The 20,681-nt window shown below is 35.9% G+C and overlaps 1 protein-coding gene across 1 annotated transcript in view; it reads right to left on the minus strand.

The window, feature by feature from the left end:
* Positions 1–20,681, minus strand: part of CCHa2 (neuropeptide CCHamide-2) — a 470,185-nt gene that overhangs the window by 14,570 nt on the left and 434,934 nt on the right. Inside the window, exon 2 of the mRNA XM_081750416.1 lies at positions 18,198–18,406. Coding sequence (XP_081606542.1) covers positions 18,198–18,406 — 209 coding nt within the window. The remainder of the gene's footprint in view (positions 1–18,197; positions 18,407–20,681) is intronic.

Genomic DNA, 20,681 nt, shown 5'->3' on the forward strand with positions numbered 1-20,681 from the left:
CAATAAAATGTTGAAGCCATACGTCACAGTTTCGCCACCCCTACTCTGCCCACTCCGCCCAATAGGATCGCAATGTTTTGAGCCAACAATCATGGCTGAAACGAAAGTATCCAATCAGGCAATGGCAGAAACGAGAGTAGCCAATCAGACGTGCCGATGCTCGGTTGTTTTTTGGCTTCATCGATTTAATAGGATGAAGATACATATGGGCAGATCCTCTATTTTATAACATCCTTGGTTATTTCACTATTACAATACAATATCTATATGTAGGTATTAACTTCAGATGTTGAATACAATATTGAATGACTCACAACCACGACTTCTCTCTTGTAATAATCTCAACCCAATTAACCATACAACAAAATGAATTCTATAGTTTAATAACTTTTTCTATTCCTAATTCATTATTACAACAAAAAGTTAAACAATTAAAAGAAAGCCAATATCTTTCTCTCATCCCTTGTAAAAAAAAGATCATTGCCAGAACGAACTTAAAAAGAATTAGTTTTTCTTATTATCTTTTACAGGCTTTATACCAATTGTTCTATGTACTTTATTATTATACTCATTAAACAATTCTTGTAATATATCTATCCAGTTATAATTTCCTTGAGTACTGTTTTTTTTTTTTTTCATATTAGTTCTGTTAAAAAGTTCTATGATATGTTGTTTTACCAAGACACATGCTCAAAAATGGAGGGCTCAAAATTGAAAAATTCGCAAAATATGACTTACGATTCCGGAGATGTGGCTCCTTAAATCTCCCGAAATCGAAACTTTTTGGGCCAATATCTCGGGAATGGTAAGACTGACTAGAAAAATGCCATCACTTTCTCTGATAATTTTTGATACTCTATCGAATGGAGGGCTCAAAATTGAAAAATTCACTAATAACAGACACACACACATATATATACATAGACATAGAGAATTCAGTAACGAAACATTTTTAAGTTCATTGCTAAAGAAATATGAATTTTAAACAGTATCTTTGAATCTCTCTGGTGACACATAGGAGAGAGAGAAACTTTACTACAAAGAGAAAATTTACTATTATTAATAAATTGCATAGAGCAAACATGTTTACCTACTTCTACTTCAATATAAACTAGGTTATACTAACGTAAACAGCCGTGGGAACGTATCCATGTTTCCTCATTTCTATTCCTATGTAACTATTAACTTTATCAAATCGTTGTGCAATCTTTGAATAATGTATGATCTTTCTTTATTATCTTTGCAGCCGTGTATCATAATTAAACTGCACAAGTGTATACAAAATGTTTACTATATGCAGAAAATGCATCTGCTACCGCTAACGTCATCTGGTTTTTCCCAGTGGTCGTTCATATAAGATAATGTAGCGGGAAGTGGTCTATATATAGTGTAAGGGAGGGGTATTCTTTCATGGTGGTCTGTGCAACCATCAACTGTGTCAGATTCAAAGCCCTGTCGTGGTCCAAAGCCCATATAATTAAAGATATACCACATTGACTTGATCCCTAGTCTCCCGTTACAAGCGCTGCTATCGGCTGAAGGAATTCCACTCCCTTTCTCTCGCTTAGCAACAGCTCAACCCTGATTGGCTCAACGCGTGGGGGTGTGAGCTTTAGTTCGCATTTTTGCCACGGCTCAAGACATTTTGGCAGCACTTTAGTACGTTGGGTCTTTCATAAACTTGGTATTGCATAAGGACAAACAAGAATTTTAAGGATGATCCAAAAATGCATCAAAAGATTGCAATCTTGGCCAATAATTAGTTTTTGAATCAGGGGTCATAGAATTTTTGAACGTCCCCTGAATCGAGCTTTCTTATTTTTTATGGAATAAGCACATGATACTGAAGTAATGGTTTGGGTTTGGCTACACTATATGTAGTTCTCCAGATATAAGACCTATAAGAAAATTTTCGATAGAAATATAAAGGATCTTTTGAATGAAAAAGAAAATCAAATTTGGGACATGGTTCACCAAATTCTTCTATGATCATTCACTTTCATTCACCATCCGTCTGCTTTAGGATACATGGCATAACCATCGGACGTAAAAACTGAAAGATTTTATTTTTCATTTCATAAACTCAAATTGTTATCTATTATCCACTCCGTGTTACTTCCAAACGTTCATAAACAAAGTCACGTGTTACTAAAAGGCACTGATTTGCTGCTGAGCTATTGACGTCAGATATGCACTCTTACCTCTTATGGAAAGTAGTTCAAAGACAGAAGTATAATTTTACCAAAACACAACATATAAAACTAAGACGGTGTAACGAGAGATAATAATAAGAGATGAATCACTGCAATAAAGCCATTTCATGAAATAATAGGGGTATTAGCGTAGAGACTTTCTCGTGGAAATCATTTCCACTTTCAACGGTGTGTTGTTGTAAGTTGGGAAGATGGCTGACTCTGGTTCTACAAACTGTGACGGAACATAAACAAAAAAGATCAGCCTAAAATTATAAGAAGTAGATGATTGTCTGAAATTACTTACTCAGATTTTTACATAACTTCACTTCATCTCAACGCACTTACCATATCGGTCAGTATAATGTCGAATATCAGTAGAAAAAATAAGGTTTTGTTGCAGTCGTCAAACCAGTCTTAGATAATATCCTTTAGTTCATCATCTTCGCTATAACGTGAAACACTCAAGTAATTCTTTAGTTTTTAAAACAAGAAAAAATCACTTGAAGCTAAGTTTGGAGAACATGGTAGATGGGAAAGAAGCTAGAATCCGCACTGTTAACAAACAGATGGACAACAGCAGCTCTGTGCACCCAAATATTGTCATAGACAGGCAACATCTTTAGGATAGTTTGCTGCGCCATTTTTTTATTATTCCTGAATGGAGTTGACTCATCATATTGGATTATTAAGCACTGCTATTATAAGGCATGCATTCAATAAAAACAAATGTTCTTTTTCCCCTCAAAAACTCGCAACAAGAATCTTATCGATAGTTTTTTGTGTTCCGAACTTCCACATCATACCCTCTTGCCTAGATTCAGGGTTATGCTACTGAGTCCATGTCCCAGAATCTGTCACTCGACTTCATCATAGTCTATTATGGTTAAAATACAAGAGAACGTTCTCGTATATCTTTCAGAGTCGTACACACAGCCTTCCGCCTACTTTTGACAATATCATCTTCTCATGTAGGATTTTTTTTTCAATTGATCCGAAGTTAATATCCAATGTCACAGCAATCTGAGACACTGTCATACATTACTTATTCAATATATATTGCTCTACTTTTGTACATATTTCTTCGGTAGTCACATGCCCACCATGGTCAGGCCTTGAGTAATCTATCAGAGATTCTCTTCCTCCGATAGAACATGATAGGCAGTCTATCTTTTCACTGTGGCATAGGAAGATGGGTGTTTTCCTAAACTGCAATCATATGTTCATAAATATTAAATGGTGCTACATGTTTTTCTCTCCAAACTTCTAGTACTGAATGATGCTTGACATTGTCTAGTTTCATAGACATCGTTGGGTTCAACGTTCTACATCTTATTATAAAGTAAGCAAGAAAGTTCTGTCGCTTTTTTACCAACCACCTTCGAACATCGATATGTCACCTAAGACGTACTTGGTACAGAATCCACTTCTTATCACATGTCAACACCCTATTCAGAAATCGCTCCTACCTTGGACACGACAGCAAAGAAATACAAGTTTTTGTACACGTTGCCTTCTGGCTCGGAGTCAAATCATTGTGGGACCTATCGACCCAACTTGTAGTGCTTTTCAAGTTGATGGAGGTGCTGTCGAATGGTTGCTCCACTCACACTGAATTGTAGTCCCTGTTCCTTACATGTCTGGCCACTGTTCGCCTCAATTGCTGCCTGAAGACCTTCATTTTGTACAAGTGTTGGTTTTCCGGCACGCGGTTCGTCTTCGAGCGTGTCACCATCCTTAAAGCTTATTAAACCACCGTTGCATTGTCCGCATAGTCACGACACCAGGTCTGGCATATCTTCCGCCCCGCTGCAGCGGCGTTTGACTCCAGTTTGAACTCGTACTGTATACATGTCCTTAAGACGCCCTGTGGAGAGCTCATGTTTACTCTGTCCTTACGCAAGTTCACGGTGTAACTGAACTGCCACAACCAGGTAGTATGTTGGATATACCCAGACCAACAACTAACATTCACCTTATCTCCATTCGCATTCTACTCACGGTGTGAGGGCCAATGGAACAGAGACCTCTACAAAAACCCACATAACTTTTTTGGTTACCTTTATAAAACCGAACGATTAATTTTAGTGCTTAATATATTAGTGTTTATGGTAAGAAAGGATAGTGCAATGATTTCATCGAGTTTCGTCACCCCACGATTGTTGTAGCACCTCAAGGCTTGGAATATCTTAACCGCCCGATACATACTAACGCGATATACTTTGCTACATGTTGTTATTACTGTAACTATTGTTTCATAAGAAAATTTGAAGAAAGAAAACTGTTGTTTTAGAAAACATTGCCAATTTTCAGGTACATCTTCTTGAAAGTTTTCTCTTTAAGCACTGCATACTTTGCTTCTCCTTCTAGAAACATAAGAATGAAACATCTCTAACCAGTCAAGAATAATACAGATAATTGTGTTTGTTATCGTTTAGAAGTAACAAGGAAAGAATAGTAATGCATCTTGTCATCGCTGATTTAAGGAGAGCCAGTAGATCGCGACTGCTACTGTTGGCACTTGTTAAATACATTGGGTGTTTTCAAAATAATGCTGGATATGAAAAATCCAAAGATACAAAACGAAGAGATACATAAACGTTATTCGTTGAGGTTTGTGGGAACACAACGAGACGAACGCTAACTTAAGGAAATCTGCTATTTTAAGTGAAACGTCTTTATTTAGGTTTCCTGTACTGTGTCACAAGGACTGGTTAATTCTAAAGTCACTAGAAAGTATTGGAGGATCAATTTTGTTGATGGGGTCGTGATGATTATCAAGCAGAGCAATGCGACATGTATGAACCAAAACACAATACCCAAGCCACAACATGATGCAAGGGTCATTTTATCGCATGTCTCGGTTTTTTTTTTTTTTTTTTTTTTTACTTCCGCGTCCGACATGTTTGTTTAAGCTTTATTTTCTGTTTTCATTCGGTTAATTCCTGTTCCTTGTATTTTGTGACTAGTTAAGTTTGTCTCAATCATATACAGCCCCAGAGAGAAAAGAAGGAACTCGATGGATATCAGGCCTGTAGCCAGTCCAATAATGTAGGAGGGCCTGGATGAAGTTAGGGGGGGGCGATCCAACTATATTATAATTCATCACCATATTATAGTTCATTTGCAAGCCTACCGTGAAAATTTTAGGAGGCTAGCAAAAATTTAGGGGCGGCGGCCCCCTAGACCCTCTGGATAAGGACCTGATGGATATGTGCAAATATCTAGCGCCAGAAAAATTTAAGAATCATTTTTTTATTTCAAATATTTTTTATTTCCTTTATGGTTAATGAGTTATGTAAAGTTTATAATTTTTCTTTTCATTTAGCGTCTGCTGTTTTCTTCGAATGGTAAGTACAACGTGTTATGAAGAAGGAATATCTACGTTTCTGAGATTTGTTTCTATTTGTGCGAAGTTGAGTGATGGAGGAACGGTTCATGTTCAGAGTCTGTTCTGGGTAGATGAAGATATCAAGTCATTTAAATTCGATCTTCTGCATAATTTGCTCCATGACGCATGTTCAGTTGTAGGCCGCATGCCCCAGTTGTAAAGTGAACTCGGTTTATAAGATTTTCTTTTTCTTTTTTTTTAGATGGTAACATTGTAAGTCAGGCTATCACAAGCAACAACCAGTCATTGTAACATGTCGACGGCTTAGGACAGAGCCTAATTAATATACTCTGGCGCCCGAAACTATACTTTCGAACCCTCCCTCCCACACAGAAATGCAGTTATGTTGTAAATTACAACGACCAAATTGTCGTCCACAATGGATCCATCATTAAGTCACAGCTACACAAAATCTCATCATTGAAAACATATTTATTGGGCAGGATCACTCTAATATGGGGAAACATACTATATATTCTAATACAGAAACGCTCAACAAGGAAAACACTTTTTTCTGTAATATATTAAGCAGAGGCAGCTTTAGGATTTTAATTTTGGGTAGACCCGCTCCCTCGCTTATGGATACATATCCACATTTGATTAATTAATGACAGCACGAAATTACTTTTAGAGTAATGGTTGATGCTATTTGTTAAATAATCATCTACCATTAATGTAAATAGTGGAAAATATATTTACTCTTTATTGTATCTTTTAGCGTTTATATATATTTCAAAATATTGAGTAGGCCTGTGCCTACCTGGCTTACCATCGAAAGCCGCCACTGATTTTGGATTGGTACGAATAAAGTTTCTGATTTTGACATCTGGTGGGAAACTCACGTCAGCAACATGAAATACAAAAATACATTTGCATTTATGCATTTATGCATTTACGCCAGTAAGAGAGAATGAAAATACCATTCGTCGTTAATTTGTCAAATTTTGTACCAGTGTATCTTATTTCAATCTTTAATTATTATCTATTAACTGTCACTGTAATTTTAATAGTTAAACTGCTTTTGAGTAAAATAATTAGTTGTTCCAATTGACAGTTATTTGTTGAATTCCATAACTTACCCTTTATTTGGTGTTGCTATCAAGTTTGTTTTAAACTCAAATTCACTTTCTGTGACTGTTATAAACACTAAATTCCAGTAAGCAAATATTTTATGCATATATACAACTTATGATATGTGATATTTACAAAATACCTGCTTAGTGGAATGTTGTGTTAACAACAACTACAAAAAGTGAATTTGAGTGAAAAATAAGTTGATATCAACACCAAATTAAGGGAAAGCTGTTGAATTCGATAAATAACTGTCAATCGCCACGACTAATTGGGTTACACAATAGCAAGTGACTGCTAAATTACAGAGACAGTTAATAGATGATAATTAAAAACTGAATGAAAGTACACTGTGTAAAATTTGTATTTATATGAAACAGGGGTGGATCGAGCGGGACGAGAAGAGGAAACTTTCTAATTTTATATATAAATAAAACCTATCTCAGAGTTTGGAGCTCTTAAAAGTAACTCTAAGTAGCAGTATTACAACCCACTCCCCCCAGAAGTCCGTCCTGTATCAGCCCCTGATAGGAAATCTTAAAATCATAATCGAAAATTTAAGGAAAGGGACTAATAACGAACCAAAAACTCATTGCTGAAGAAGATTCACACGCTGATTGAAAATTTCATTTATGAAAATTGAGGTACAAAGTAGGTCAGGTTTCTTCTGTAAGACTAGTTTAGCTTAGCTGAGATTGGCTTCGATAAGCTTAATTACGATTAGCTTGGAACATAAAATATAACATAGCTTATATCATGTTATCTTAGCTTCTGCTATAATATATAGTTTAGACAAATTTGCTTATAACAGCTTTTAAAACACACTATACCTAGTTATACTTACGTATGCATAAACTTGATCTGCGCTAAGCAAAATGATGAAAGCATGCCACGCCTTGTAAGACGATTCTTTAGATCATAGAAAGTGGCGTATTTAGGATTTTGTTTCGGGGGGCTATGCACAATACGTGAATAAATACTCATATTTTTCCTTTTGGGTGCCGACAAATTTTAATAAAGTTGAGTATATAACAATTTTTTCGGAGGGGGGGCTTGAGCCCGATAAACACTCCTCTAATTACGCCACTGGTTGTTGTCAATAGTTATTTTCGTAAAATAAAATAATATATATTATTTGTAATAATCAGCTTCGTGAGTGTATAAAGTAAACCTGTACCCGAAAAAGATTGTAAATTGAAATTTTCGTTTGTTACACATTTCTTTTTCATTTCCAGCATTACATTATGACCCTTAAATTAAGTGATATTTGCAAGGCTGTTCTTTATATAGACTATTTCACATAATTTTCAATATCTATAACTAAATAAATTCATTTTTTGGTAATACATTGGTGTTTTATTTATTTTATTTTAATTTACGTTTCAAATACACTAACTGTGTTCATCGACCGAGTTTATAACGATAACAGTTATAAATGTGTGGGTATATGTTGATATGGGCAACAGTCCGTATCGTATATAATTTTTCTTTACGGCCAGACCTGCACATTTAACTTGTTAAGTTTTGTGGCCAGACATGTATAAACCAGTGTTGCCAGACAAGTCAGTTGGAAAAGCAGGAGATTCGAAGATAAAAAACAGGAGAAACTAGTAGACACATACAGTGGTGGCGTTTGAATGAATCCGGGTGGGTGGGGGTAATAACATTTGCCATTATTAAGGGGACAGTAGTCAAAACAAATAGTCCCGAATTCATTTCCGATGAGCTACGTTGAGCAAATAAAAGGGAAAAGCCCCAATTTATATTAATATTATTTGATACACACATGTGTGAAGTGAAACGTAGTGAAAGAGCAAAGTGAAGTGGGAAAATGTCTTTTCATGCACGTAGCGATAACGTAGCTACATGGTGCAGTCACACGTGACCGTGGCGTAAGACGATTTCTTGCTGACGATCGTGGAGAAACGATCTAAGCCACCCTTCCAACCCAAGTCCCAATCTAAACAACACTTATTTGTAAATCTTACAGAAAGTCATAAAAACGCTAACCATAATGCATATAGAAGATGACGTACAGTTGTATTCTTTGGATTCATATTATATGCAGTAAAGCTCTATAACTATATGTTCTATAGAGCTTTGTGTATTATAACAGAGAAATTTCGTCTTTTTATGTGAGGAAACATTGAAAATTCAATATTATTAATAATATATTTTTTCAACTTCTCGAAGTAAGGGAAAAGCAGGAGATTGTTAACTTTTCATTTTCTTTCGCAGTAGATCAGTAGAACGTAGAAAAAGCAGGAGATCTCCTGCAAAATCAGTAGATCTGGTAACACTGGTATAAACATGTTTTTCTACACAGTTCTGATATAATACATAAACCTGCTCCCGCCAAGTGAACTTTTTGGTGGACAAACACCGTGTGCGTGGGTTTTCTCGGGGTTCTCCCGTTTCCTCCCACTTTCTTCATTCCACCATTTCATTCATTTCTCATAATCACCGTCTCCTTTAGCCTAACCGGCATAACCGTGGGACGTTAAACTCAAAGATTTCATTTCATTTTCATTTCATAATACATAAAGAAGCCATTAATAGTGTACCGGTATGTATCTTTAATTATAAAGAAGGAATTTTGTGAGAAACACAAAGGTAAATGCAGAAAATCTTCGAAAAATACATCACTTTAATTGAATCGATTTCTGTTAAAAGGGCGTATGTAATTTTTTTTTTTTTTTTTTTTTTTTTTTTTTTACGATTTTCACTTTCTGTTAAAATTGAGTATTTTAGAGGTAGATGCAACGATTTGTGTTGAAAGGAAGTGCAGGCAAGTAGCCAGGATTTCGTAAAGGGGGGAGGGCGTCACTAGAAATACTGTGGTCATCACACCAAAGGTTAGATCATTCTAAACTATTTTATTGGCAATATATATTGGTTCGTTTAGCCAGGATTTCGTAATATAAGGGGGGAATTGACATAAAATACTGAAGGCCCAGGAGCTAGATCAATCTAAACTATTTACTACCAACATACAGTAATTTGTTAGGAGAATAAAATGAGGATACGATAGTAAGTATTTTAATAACGAACTACGAAGAAATATCGAGTAAAACAATATAAAAAAAGTATTGAAAAAGATTTTACAATATCTACGTTCCTTCCTCTGTTCACTCAAATATAACAATTTTCCTTTCATTATGATTTAAACTATTATAAAAAGTACATATCCTCTATTATAAAATGTACATACCCCAACATTGTCTTGTAAAATATTTTATAGTATCTGCGTTCCTTTCTCTGTTGAATTAAATGTTAACAGAAATTTCTTTCCATTTAACTTTTTTGTCTTCATAATTCCGTCAACTACTTGTCTGTTCCAAATGAGAGGTTAAAGGAGCAGTGGTAAACTATTTCTGAAATAACATGTTTGATGCCGCAGAGAAGCGATGACGATAAATTATTACTAAAAATGTCCACACTATTACAGAACGGCACTATGTTTTCGAAACTTTGAAATTTCCCTGACTAGTAGCAGAAATTCTGAGAATTCCTAACTTTTTTAGAAATTTCAAATTCCCTGACTTTTTCAGGATATCCCGCTCATTCACCACCATGTATTGCAAGTAATACAAATCTCCTCATCAGAATGAGTAACCAAAAGCTTGCTGCAGCTTTTCATTTTTAACGCTGATTCTTCTTTTTCTCGTTTCTTTTTATTTCATCCTTCTTTATTTTTTTTCATTTCTGGTCTCGAAGAAGGGGTCCGGACCCCCTGGACTCCCCTTGGCTACGAGCCTGAGAAGTGTATTCCTTGGAACGTGTTGAAAATATAAACCATTGAATTATATTAATGTAACCTATTATTATAATACTATACTATGATATATTATAATATATTAATGTGCTCTGCTGGTTGGTCTATCAGCTGTACTGGAATCTGGACAGACGCTCAGGAATTTGGGGAATAAAAATTAAAGAAAGCTCGCTTGTTTTAAAAATAACATTTTCTTATGCAATGCTACTTCCTTGCATTCCCAATTATGTCTCGTCGCAGAACATAAATAAAATTCACCTAAATTTATGATTGCCTGCTTTGGCGTTACACCAGGTGAAGATCAGTCTCAACTTTGTAACCACAGTTTTAGATCCCGTGAGAAAATTTCACCTTTTATTCTGGCACAATATTAAAGTTCGCAGATGTAGGTTGTAGGATGTAGGATGTAGGTTGTAGAGGACTGCACGGGCTCGGGCCTACAAAACATATACCACTTCGGGATCGGGCCGGGCTCGGGCAGTGAATTTTTAAATATACAACCATATTTCTCGGGCCTAACTTTGTAAGTATACTGCACAACGATATATTTGCACCGTTCTTTCTGGAGAAATATTAAAGCACAAATGCAAAATTAAACCTCTAATTGCTGTAAATGAAAATACAATGTTGCTTTAATTATTAAGTTTCTGCAATTCGGGCTTTTTTCGGGTTCATTTGATTATCACATGAGCTCGGGCCTAAATGCTAAAACATATTTCGGTCTCGGGTCGGGCCTTACATTGTAAATTCACGGGCCGGGCTCGGGCTAAAAACTCCGGCCCGTGCAGACATCTAGTGGTTGCCAAGGTATATTCCAGCATTACCCTCAATATTTCCCGATATAGATTCAAAGTACTTTACAAGTCGGAGTAAGGCAAACAGTGACGACAAGTGTTAATTCAGAACTTATCCTGACACGGATTAATTTTTTTTTAAAAGTAATTTTGGGAATAAAATGTTTGCTTTCAAATTATTATTATTACTGATTACTATTATTAATATCTCTGTCTTTCATTAATATACTACCAATGTAACAGAATTTTAGATATATTTAAATGTCTAGAATTTTAGATATATTTAAAAAAAACCTGGTTACACATTTTATATCACCATGTTTCTGTTAAAAGGGCGTATGTGTCCAAAGTTTAATATTTTTTGTAGATTAAACCATAATTCACAGCTACATCCTATATAGCTAATAAACAAGTAACCATGTACTTTTACACATATTTTTTTCTTTTTTTCATCAATCGAATCGACTCTTGAAAAAAACATTTTTTTGTCATTTCCAGAAAATTGTGTTTATTGCATATACGCCCTTTTAACAGAAATCGATTCAATTATATTCTATTTTGTGTGTTATTGAAACATTTAGTGAGTAAACTACGTTGTCACTACGAAAGTTTTGAGATATGAAATAACTTACATCCTTAAAATCAATTTAACACACATTTTCTGAAAGTATTCACCATTACATTGTACACACTTTGGCATCCTCGAAAACCACTTTTGAAACAGTGTTACCAGGCTTTTTCTTCAAGTGTTAAAAGTGCATTCTCGTAAACCACTACAGCTTCTTCAGGGCTGCAAAATCTCTTCCCACGCATGCGATCTTTGATCCTGGGGAACAAAAAAAAAATCACACGGGGCCAGGTCAGGGCTATACGGCGGATGATCATAAGTTTGACCTCAGTAGATTCTAAAAACTGAATTGTGATGTTGGCCGTGTGTGCGGACGCGTTGTCATGATGAAGCAGGATCCCACGCAATTCAGTTCTTGGACGCCGTTCCCGAAGCGTCTGGAACACTTTTGTTAGGCAAATAGTGGTGTACCACTGAGCAGTAACAGTTCTTTGTTCTTCAAGTGGAACAGCTGCAACATGGCCAGATTTGGAAAAGAATGTTGCGACCATCTTCTTCCTCACACTTCGCGGTCGCTTCACTTTCGTGGGTGGATTTTCGTCTGGAAATATCCAAACTGTAGACTGGCGTTTATTTTCAGGGTCAAATTGATAGATCCAAGTCTCATCACCAGTAACAATGTCAGAGACGCGTCGAGAATTGCCTCCATCAAATCTTGCAAGCATTTCTTCACACCATTCCACACGCATGCGCTTCTGTTGTTCAAAGTGTAAGGCACGCAACGAGATGAAACCTTCCTGAGCCGAAGATGATCATGAACAATTTTTGTTACTGCTGGCGATCCAATGTTCACTGTAGATGCAATGTCTTTGAAAGTTGTTCGAGGAGTTTCTCGAATCATTTGTTCCACAGCGGCAATGTTTTCACCTGACACAGCTCTTGGCGGACGTCCAGCTCTCTCTTCATCTTTAAGCGATGTCCGGCCTCTTCTGAATTCACCAAACCACCGAAAAATTGTAGCACTGGAAGGAGCAAGGTTCCCAAATGCCCCTCCAAACGGTCAAGGTTTTGTGTCTCGTTCAAACCACTTTTGAAATCGTAAAGGATTATTGCCCGAAAATGTTCCCTTTCGAGCTCCATTCTAGACAGCCGAATACTGCTCACATCAACAAACAAGTGAAGGCGATACGGCCACGCCGATAAGCGAGGCGAGTTGAAACTTGCTTCGCTTCTTCGCTCTGTGTACCACTACAGAACGCAATTCTTGGAATTGAAATACTGTGCCACAACAATGCGTATCTCAAAACTTTCGTAGTGACCCTCGTATATAGATGTTATAAGTTCTAACAATTTGGGGAAATGTAGAATTCTTTAGTTATATTTTTATATTGTTACATTTTTGAATAAAACAATCAAATATTGTTACAATTTACAGTTTTATAATAATAATAATAATAATAATAATAATAATAATAATAATAATAATAATAATAATAATAATAATAATAATAATAACTAAAGGTAGCGTCAACGAAGCTTCTATCATTTGACTCCATTGGCGTTTTTGCGACTGTCCATCTGTTCATCTGTCTGTTCCACGATAAATCTTGTAAAACTTACCTGAATTTAACGAAACTTAGCATGTGACCCCCTTCAACATGCAGAAGTAACAATATTATTTGGGGTTGCAATCCACGAAGAATAACAGAGTCAAATAGGGAAAATCAATCTTAAATTGCAAGTTTAAACGGTTGCATACAAAACAATTTTGCAGGGTAAATCTGTTCAGAAATTATTCGATTTCAACAAAACGTATTATAGACTAAAATGCTTCTTGGCCCAAGTTATAAAATATGTCCCTTGTACATTTTATTTTAAGAAGGTGCTTAATTTCCATGCAATATTTCCTTTCTAGCTTCTGAATTATCTCCTCTAGATGAACCGTCTAAGATCACGGAAGAGTAAATGGTGGATCATCTCCCTTCCTACCTGATTTTCTTTCCTTTTTTTTAAAGGTCCGTGATAGCTTTCGTAAAAATTATTCGATTTTGTTAGAACAAATGAACATTGGAAGCTTCCTACAATTTTCAGTGGTTGGAATTAAAAATTGTCAGGAGTGAGCAGTGAATTTACTTAACTGGTATAGAGCGAATACCCTCAGATTTTTTTTTAAAATTAAAAAGTCAGACGATAACTTTTGTAAAAAAAAAAAAAATATGATTTTCTTAGAATATATGAACTTTTTTTTTTTTTTTTTTTGAAACTACCCACAGTTCTCAGCATTTGGAATTATAAACTGTCAGAAGTGAGCGGTAAATTTACTCTACCCCTTCGAGTTAAAAAAAAAAAAAAGTTTCACGATAAATGTCTTTAACAAAATAGATTTTGATACAATATAATGAATATTTTTAAGCCTTCCTAATCATCTTCATTACTTGGATTTAAAATCAGAGATGAAGAAATAAAACGAAATAAAATCTTTGGGTTTTACGTCCCACGCCTATGCCGGTTAGGCTAAAGGAGACGGTGATGACGAGTAATGAATGAAATGGTGGAATGAAGAAAGTGGGAGGAAACGGAAGAACCCTGAGAAAACCCACGCACACGGTGTTTGTCCACCACAAAGTTCACTTGGCGGAGGCTGGGATCGAACTCGGGACCCCAAGCACCAGAGGTGAACGCTCAACCACTGAGGCACCGCGGCCCCCCAGTGATGGAAATGGAATCCCTGAAGTAAGGGGATGATCATTAATAAATATAGTGTGATCGGACTATGTCACAAGAACACTATTTTAGGAGGTACGGCAGCGCAAGCAAACTTTCGTTTGCGACCGAATAAAGTGCCAGCATTTGATGCAGGAAAATCAAGAACTAAACAAACTCAAGACCACCAGTTACTGCAGTAGAATATCTGAAAAATTCCATAATATAAGTACGTTAAAAAAAATGAAACGTAAGTTACATTCATGAAACCTGAACATGAATACCTACACCAAGAGACAGCAAACTACACCCTGTGGGTCACCTATGTTTCCCTCTGGCCTCTTTTTATACGTCCCGTGAGATTCATTTTGGAAATGAAAATGAAATGAAATCTAAGTTTTACGTTCCACGGTTATGCCGACTAGGCTAAAGGAGACGGGGTGATGGTGAGAAATGAATGAAACAGTGGAATGAAGAAAGTGGGAGAAAACGTAAGAACCCCGAGAAAACCCACATACACGGCGTTTCTCCACCACAAAGCTCTCTTGGCGCGAGCTAGGATCGAACGAAGGAATCCTATGCACCAGAAGTGAACGCTCTACCACTAAACCACCACGGTCCTCAAGATTCATTTTGGATTTTGGTGTTTACTAGTGTTGTTAACATTATTAGAACATTCGATATTAGAGTAGTTTGTTTCCCATTATTCGATTATCCGATAATTCGTTTTCAATATCCGAATATTTGTTCCACCAATTACTCGAATAACCAATTTTATTTGAAAATTCGACGAATCTATTATTCGCATCAATTTTTCGGATTTTAATAGCACTAGTGTTTAGTAGCACTTGCATCTGCGAATTATTTACAATGTGCCTGTAGAGGAGAGAGGCACGGTGACTCAGTGATAGGGCGTGGAGTCCCTGATTCGATACCCGACCAAGTATGTTTGTGGTAGACAACGTTCTAAATGAAATGATTTTTTTTTTTTAGTTTTATGTCCCACGATTATGCCGGCTAGGCTAAGGTAGACAGTGTAGACAACGTTGTATCCGAGGAGGTTATATCTAGGTACTGGCGTTTTCTCCCACTGTCTCATTCCACCAATTCTTCTATCGTCATTGACTTGCCTTATTCATTCGTTCCCTTAGCCTAAAGGATATATCTAATTGTGGAACATTAAACTGAATGATTTTTACAATGTGTCTTTTTAAAACAAGAGAAGTTGGCAACCTCTTATCATGGGCGGATCCAGGACCGACTTCTAGGGGGGGCGGTGAGTTGTCATACTGCTACTTGTAAGGGCTCCAAACTTTGGGATAGGTTTCATTTATGTATATAAAATAAGAAAGTTTCTTCTTCTGGGGGGGGGGCGATCGCCCCGATCCCCCCTGCCTCTTATTAAGAGGACTAGCAAGGCCGTAATTTCAAATTTAATTTAAGGAAAACAAGTATTTATATTAGTTTCGTAAACCATTCTCACCTGTATTCAGGCTCTCTTGTGATCTCAATCATTTTGTTGAGAATCAGCCATCTTATGTTCTAATGTAAGAGTAGGGTGATCCTAAAATTTTCAGCTAAAAACGGGACAGGTTCCGACTTTTTAAAAAACATGAAAAATCAGAAACAGGTCAGTGCGTAAATCAGTTCTGTTTACTTTAGCAAAACCTAAAACATTTATATTGTAATATAACATAATATATGTAAGCCATAAAATATAAACAACATTTAACATTTACAATATAGTAGGAAATGCAGCTGTCTGCATATGTTCCTTTGTCCTAGCTCGAATCCTTGATATTACATTGGATGAGAACTTGACTCTTGAATTGAACAGTACAGCAAATTATAGACCATGTTTAATGTAGAGAATTTCAGTTCAAGTCTTGCCTCTTTCTTATTATTAATTCTACCTTTACAAGGAACAAAGATACTGGGTTTGTTAATTACTTCTTTCACTTGCATACTTTGTGAATAAATACTACATTTTTCCATCTACTGACGGGACGGAAGGAACACGCCCCTAGAACGGGGCGTCTCGGTCAGAACGGGACGTATGGTCGCCCTATGTAAGAGGAAACGAAACAATGATTAAAACGAGTTCTTCCTATGTCATATCTTCCTGTGACACTAAGATGTTTTCCTTTCCTTTTTTCTTACTTGAACTCTTACTAAAGGGATTTCGCCACCTTTCCCCCTCTAACTTCTAATCCTGTTTAAAATCAATATAGAACAGAAGAATGAACTTCTTTCTACTCCTTCTTCCCACGACGTAAAAAATAGCTATATTTCATAATTCCCTTCCTAATACCGATACAGTAGTTATTCCGTTATTCCATTTTGATACAGTAGCATGAGTATGTTTACTGAGTCTTTCCCATAATCCCCAATATTTGGAGTAGAAGTCAGTCAAATATGAGCCGCTGTCCCCTTTCCCGCCTCTAATATATACACACACTATGATCTTTATATATATATATATTGTCAATGAACGTAAATTTTAAATAGTATTTTCCTATTTTCAAATTTATTTTTATTAAAAATATCAGAAGTTAATATTAAAAACAAACTATCTTTTGAATTGGCATTGTATTTCAAAATTAAGAAATGCTGCAGACAGAATAATTTTCAAAGAGGATTTCATTATGTTTATGTTTTGCTTTTGTTTAGATATGTGAAGTAATGATACAGATACGAGTCTGCACGTGTCGTCATTGTAACAACAAACATTGAGAAAATCTTAATTGTAAAATTCTTGTAAAATTTTGTTAACACGAACACATTTTAGGAGTTTGTCAAAACTATTGAAATCGCACACGTAGACTATTTGGAAATTTAATTCATTGAGAGACAATGGAGAAACCAATGGTTTCAGCAAAGAGATGAAACAACACGAAAATGAAGAAAGAGATGAGAACGCAACATCGGTGGAATATATTGTAAATTTTTGAGCATTCAGGAGTCACAATCGTCTTTACTGATGGAGCTCAAATAGGTCAGAGAGTGAATCGATAACCGATTCCTTTTGTAAATAAAGTATTTTCGTGTCAAATTCTTTACCAACGCTCCGATTTTCGCCCGGGACCGAGGGATCCTCAGGCCGGTAGCCAGTCCCAAAATGTAGGGGGGGGGTAGCAGTTAGGGGGGGCAACCCAACCATATTATAGTTCATTTGGAAGCCTACCGTCAAAATTTTAGGGGGGGGCGGCCCTCTAGCTCCCCGTGGATAATAATAATAATAATAATAATAATAATAATAATAATAATAATAATAATAATAATAATAATAATAATAATAATAATAATAATAATAATAATAATGGAATGGATTATATTATAAATTTGAATAGTAGAACTCGCCAACTGGCCGGTATTTTACTGGCAAACCAGTATTTTTGTCAGTTTCAACTATAAAGTTCAAGGTTTAAAATACATTTTTTTTTTATCTGTCTTGAGTATTGTGAAGGAGTGTCGGTAATTTTATTTTCAGAGCTGGAAACCCTACTGACACTAAACGTAGTCAGTGCTTTGAAACAAGTTAAAAATAAAATAAATAAAATATGAATAGAAAACCAAAAATTCTTATTATACAGTTGCATCTGTTCTTATTATTTAGAATTATTACTAAGTACTTTATGTCTTTTAGTAATCCCGCAATTTATAAAATACCGTATATATAAATAAGAAAAGTAAATAAGATTACCCATTGCCTAAGGAAAGGTGAAATGCTGGCCATTGATTCCTGACTGAGGACTGGATAACGTTGCTGTTCGTAGTTCTCTACATTGCTAGCAGATAGAGCTTCGTTCATATTTCGCAGAAATGTTTCCTCGGCTTCCGGTGAGATGGCTCTCATGTCGGTTCGTTTACCGTGAGCACCGAAGCACGAGTGGCCGAAAGATGAACAACCTCCTGCAAGAAACAACATAAACAAACATTAATTAATTGTAATTTCACGTATATTGTTTTCTATGAATATGATTAAAATGTACATAGCTTAATAAATATTTAATAAAGGTATATGGTATGAAAGCAGTGACGACGCCAGATTTAATTTCTTTGGACGGTTGTAATCGGGTGAGAAAGAGATATTTTTGCTGGGGCAGCTTTTTTATATATACTGTATATTGAAGATAGCAGTTTTATATCCTATACAATACATGTCTGGGGAGGGGTCTTTGGGGTGCCCACTTAACTTACCGTCTTTAGCGCCATCGCCAAGGGCGCCGATTTCTCTGTAAATTTGGAGTGGGTCCATTCAGATACAAAAAATATATTTGAGGATTTTAAAACAAATTACATTCAAATTATGTCAAATTTTGTAAATTTGCAAATACAGTAAGGGGACCCGCATGAGCTTTGTGGGGGGGGGGAACCCTCGGCCGCCCGGGATCGGCGCCCTTGGGCACAGCAAGTCAGTCCATCCATAGTTAATATTGATTCTCATAAATTATTCAAAACATATACGTAGTAAAATTCGCAATTATAAAATGTTGATTACGAAAGAGATGGCATATAGAAAGAGTAGATACATTGACGCTAGCACTACCTATTAGAATTACGATCGTCGTAACTGCATGATGGATCTGTAGACCAATGCTAATGGTTCCTAGTTTATCTACAACGTTGTCATGAATTGAAATGTTTGATCAGCTGAAGGAGACCGCAGAGGGAATACCATTATATATCATTTTAGTTTTATTTGGACTTAAAGAGTAGCGCTCTATTGATCATGGGCACCATTTTTAGAAAACCCGATATACTGTATATATTATACTTACTTGTAATTTTATATATTTCCTAAGAAGCCATATCGTACCCCAAGTTGAATGAGGCCAGTGTTGTGTATTGCACCTAGGGCCGGATCCAGGATTTTCTGAAACCTGAAAGGGGTGCACTAGTAACTACCAGTACATTTGAATTAAATTATTTAAAAAAAAAAAAAAAAAAAAAAAAAAACTTTAGACATCTGTGGTGTGAATGAGGAATTTCCCTTGAAATCCTAAATCTCTGTTCTCGGTAAATTCTTTTCCTTGAATCTTCATAAAATTGACTTAATCTTATTGCTTTTCCAAAACTCCGCTTTCTTATAAGCCCGAAACGGAAACATGATATGAAACTTTCGGAAAGTGTTGCTATTTTTCCAGCTAGCTTCTCATTTTAGATAGTGTATAATTACGACGAAGCGGGGAGGGGGGAGGGTGCACGTGCTCTGATGCACCCTACCCACCCCTAAATCCGGCCTTGATTGCAGCCATCATTTTTGTTAGCTTGCAGTGTAATACTACAAAATATATTACAAGACGAAGTTTACTTCTTCTTTATTACGGAAATAGTTTTGTGAAATCGATTAGAGATTTTTATCATTTCGATAGCAATAATAATTAAGAATTCATGTTAATTTTCTTGCTCCGTAGCTAGGATATTTCGGTGAACAACAGTAATGCATGTAATTCTAAAAACTTATGAATGTTTAACGAAAAAAAAATAATCCAAAGATGACACCTATATCAAGTCATAGGCCTTATCGAGCTCAAAAAAAATTATATAGGTAAATGAAGATTCTCATGTGTAATTTTCGAGAAAATCGAGTGAATTAAAGATGTACGATAATCATACTAGTTTTTAATATGAAACTGATACTGAAGCATAACATCGAGGGTAAATTCATTTATTCAAATTTTTATGGTGCTAAATAGTATGTTGTTCATTGTCATTAATAATTTATTGTTTTTATGCTCCTTGTACAAATATTTTATTTATTTATTTATGGACTGTACATGTAAAAGAAATGAAGTTGAATAATATATTGTACTTTAATCTTCTAATGGTGACACGCATACTCCTAATCATTTCAAGTGTGACGTCACAGAACATACAGTGGCGGATCCAGGATATGATCAAGGGAGGGGCTAAAACATAGTTTGCAGCTTTATTCAGTGTAAAGCAGGATTGAAGCCCTTTTTATCCAGTGCACACCTGTGCGTCGTGGGGGGAGGCTATAACCCCTATAGCCCCCTTGGATGCGCGCCTATATATCTTTGGTGCCGAAAAGTGATTCTAGCTCCAAAAGAAGATTTAATAATGTTAATATGTGGAATGTTAGGACCGTGACGTTCTCCTTTAACCCTACTTTCCTGGAGGTAATATTCTGTAATATGTAATGGGTTATAGTTATTGTGAGGGT

The sequence above is a fragment of the Thermobia domestica genome, chromosome 2, assembly GCF_964235325.1.
Source record: "Thermobia domestica chromosome 2, izTheDome1.hap1.1, whole genome shotgun sequence".
In the NCBI taxonomy this organism is placed as follows: domain Eukaryota; kingdom Metazoa; phylum Arthropoda; class Insecta; order Zygentoma; family Lepismatidae; genus Thermobia; species Thermobia domestica.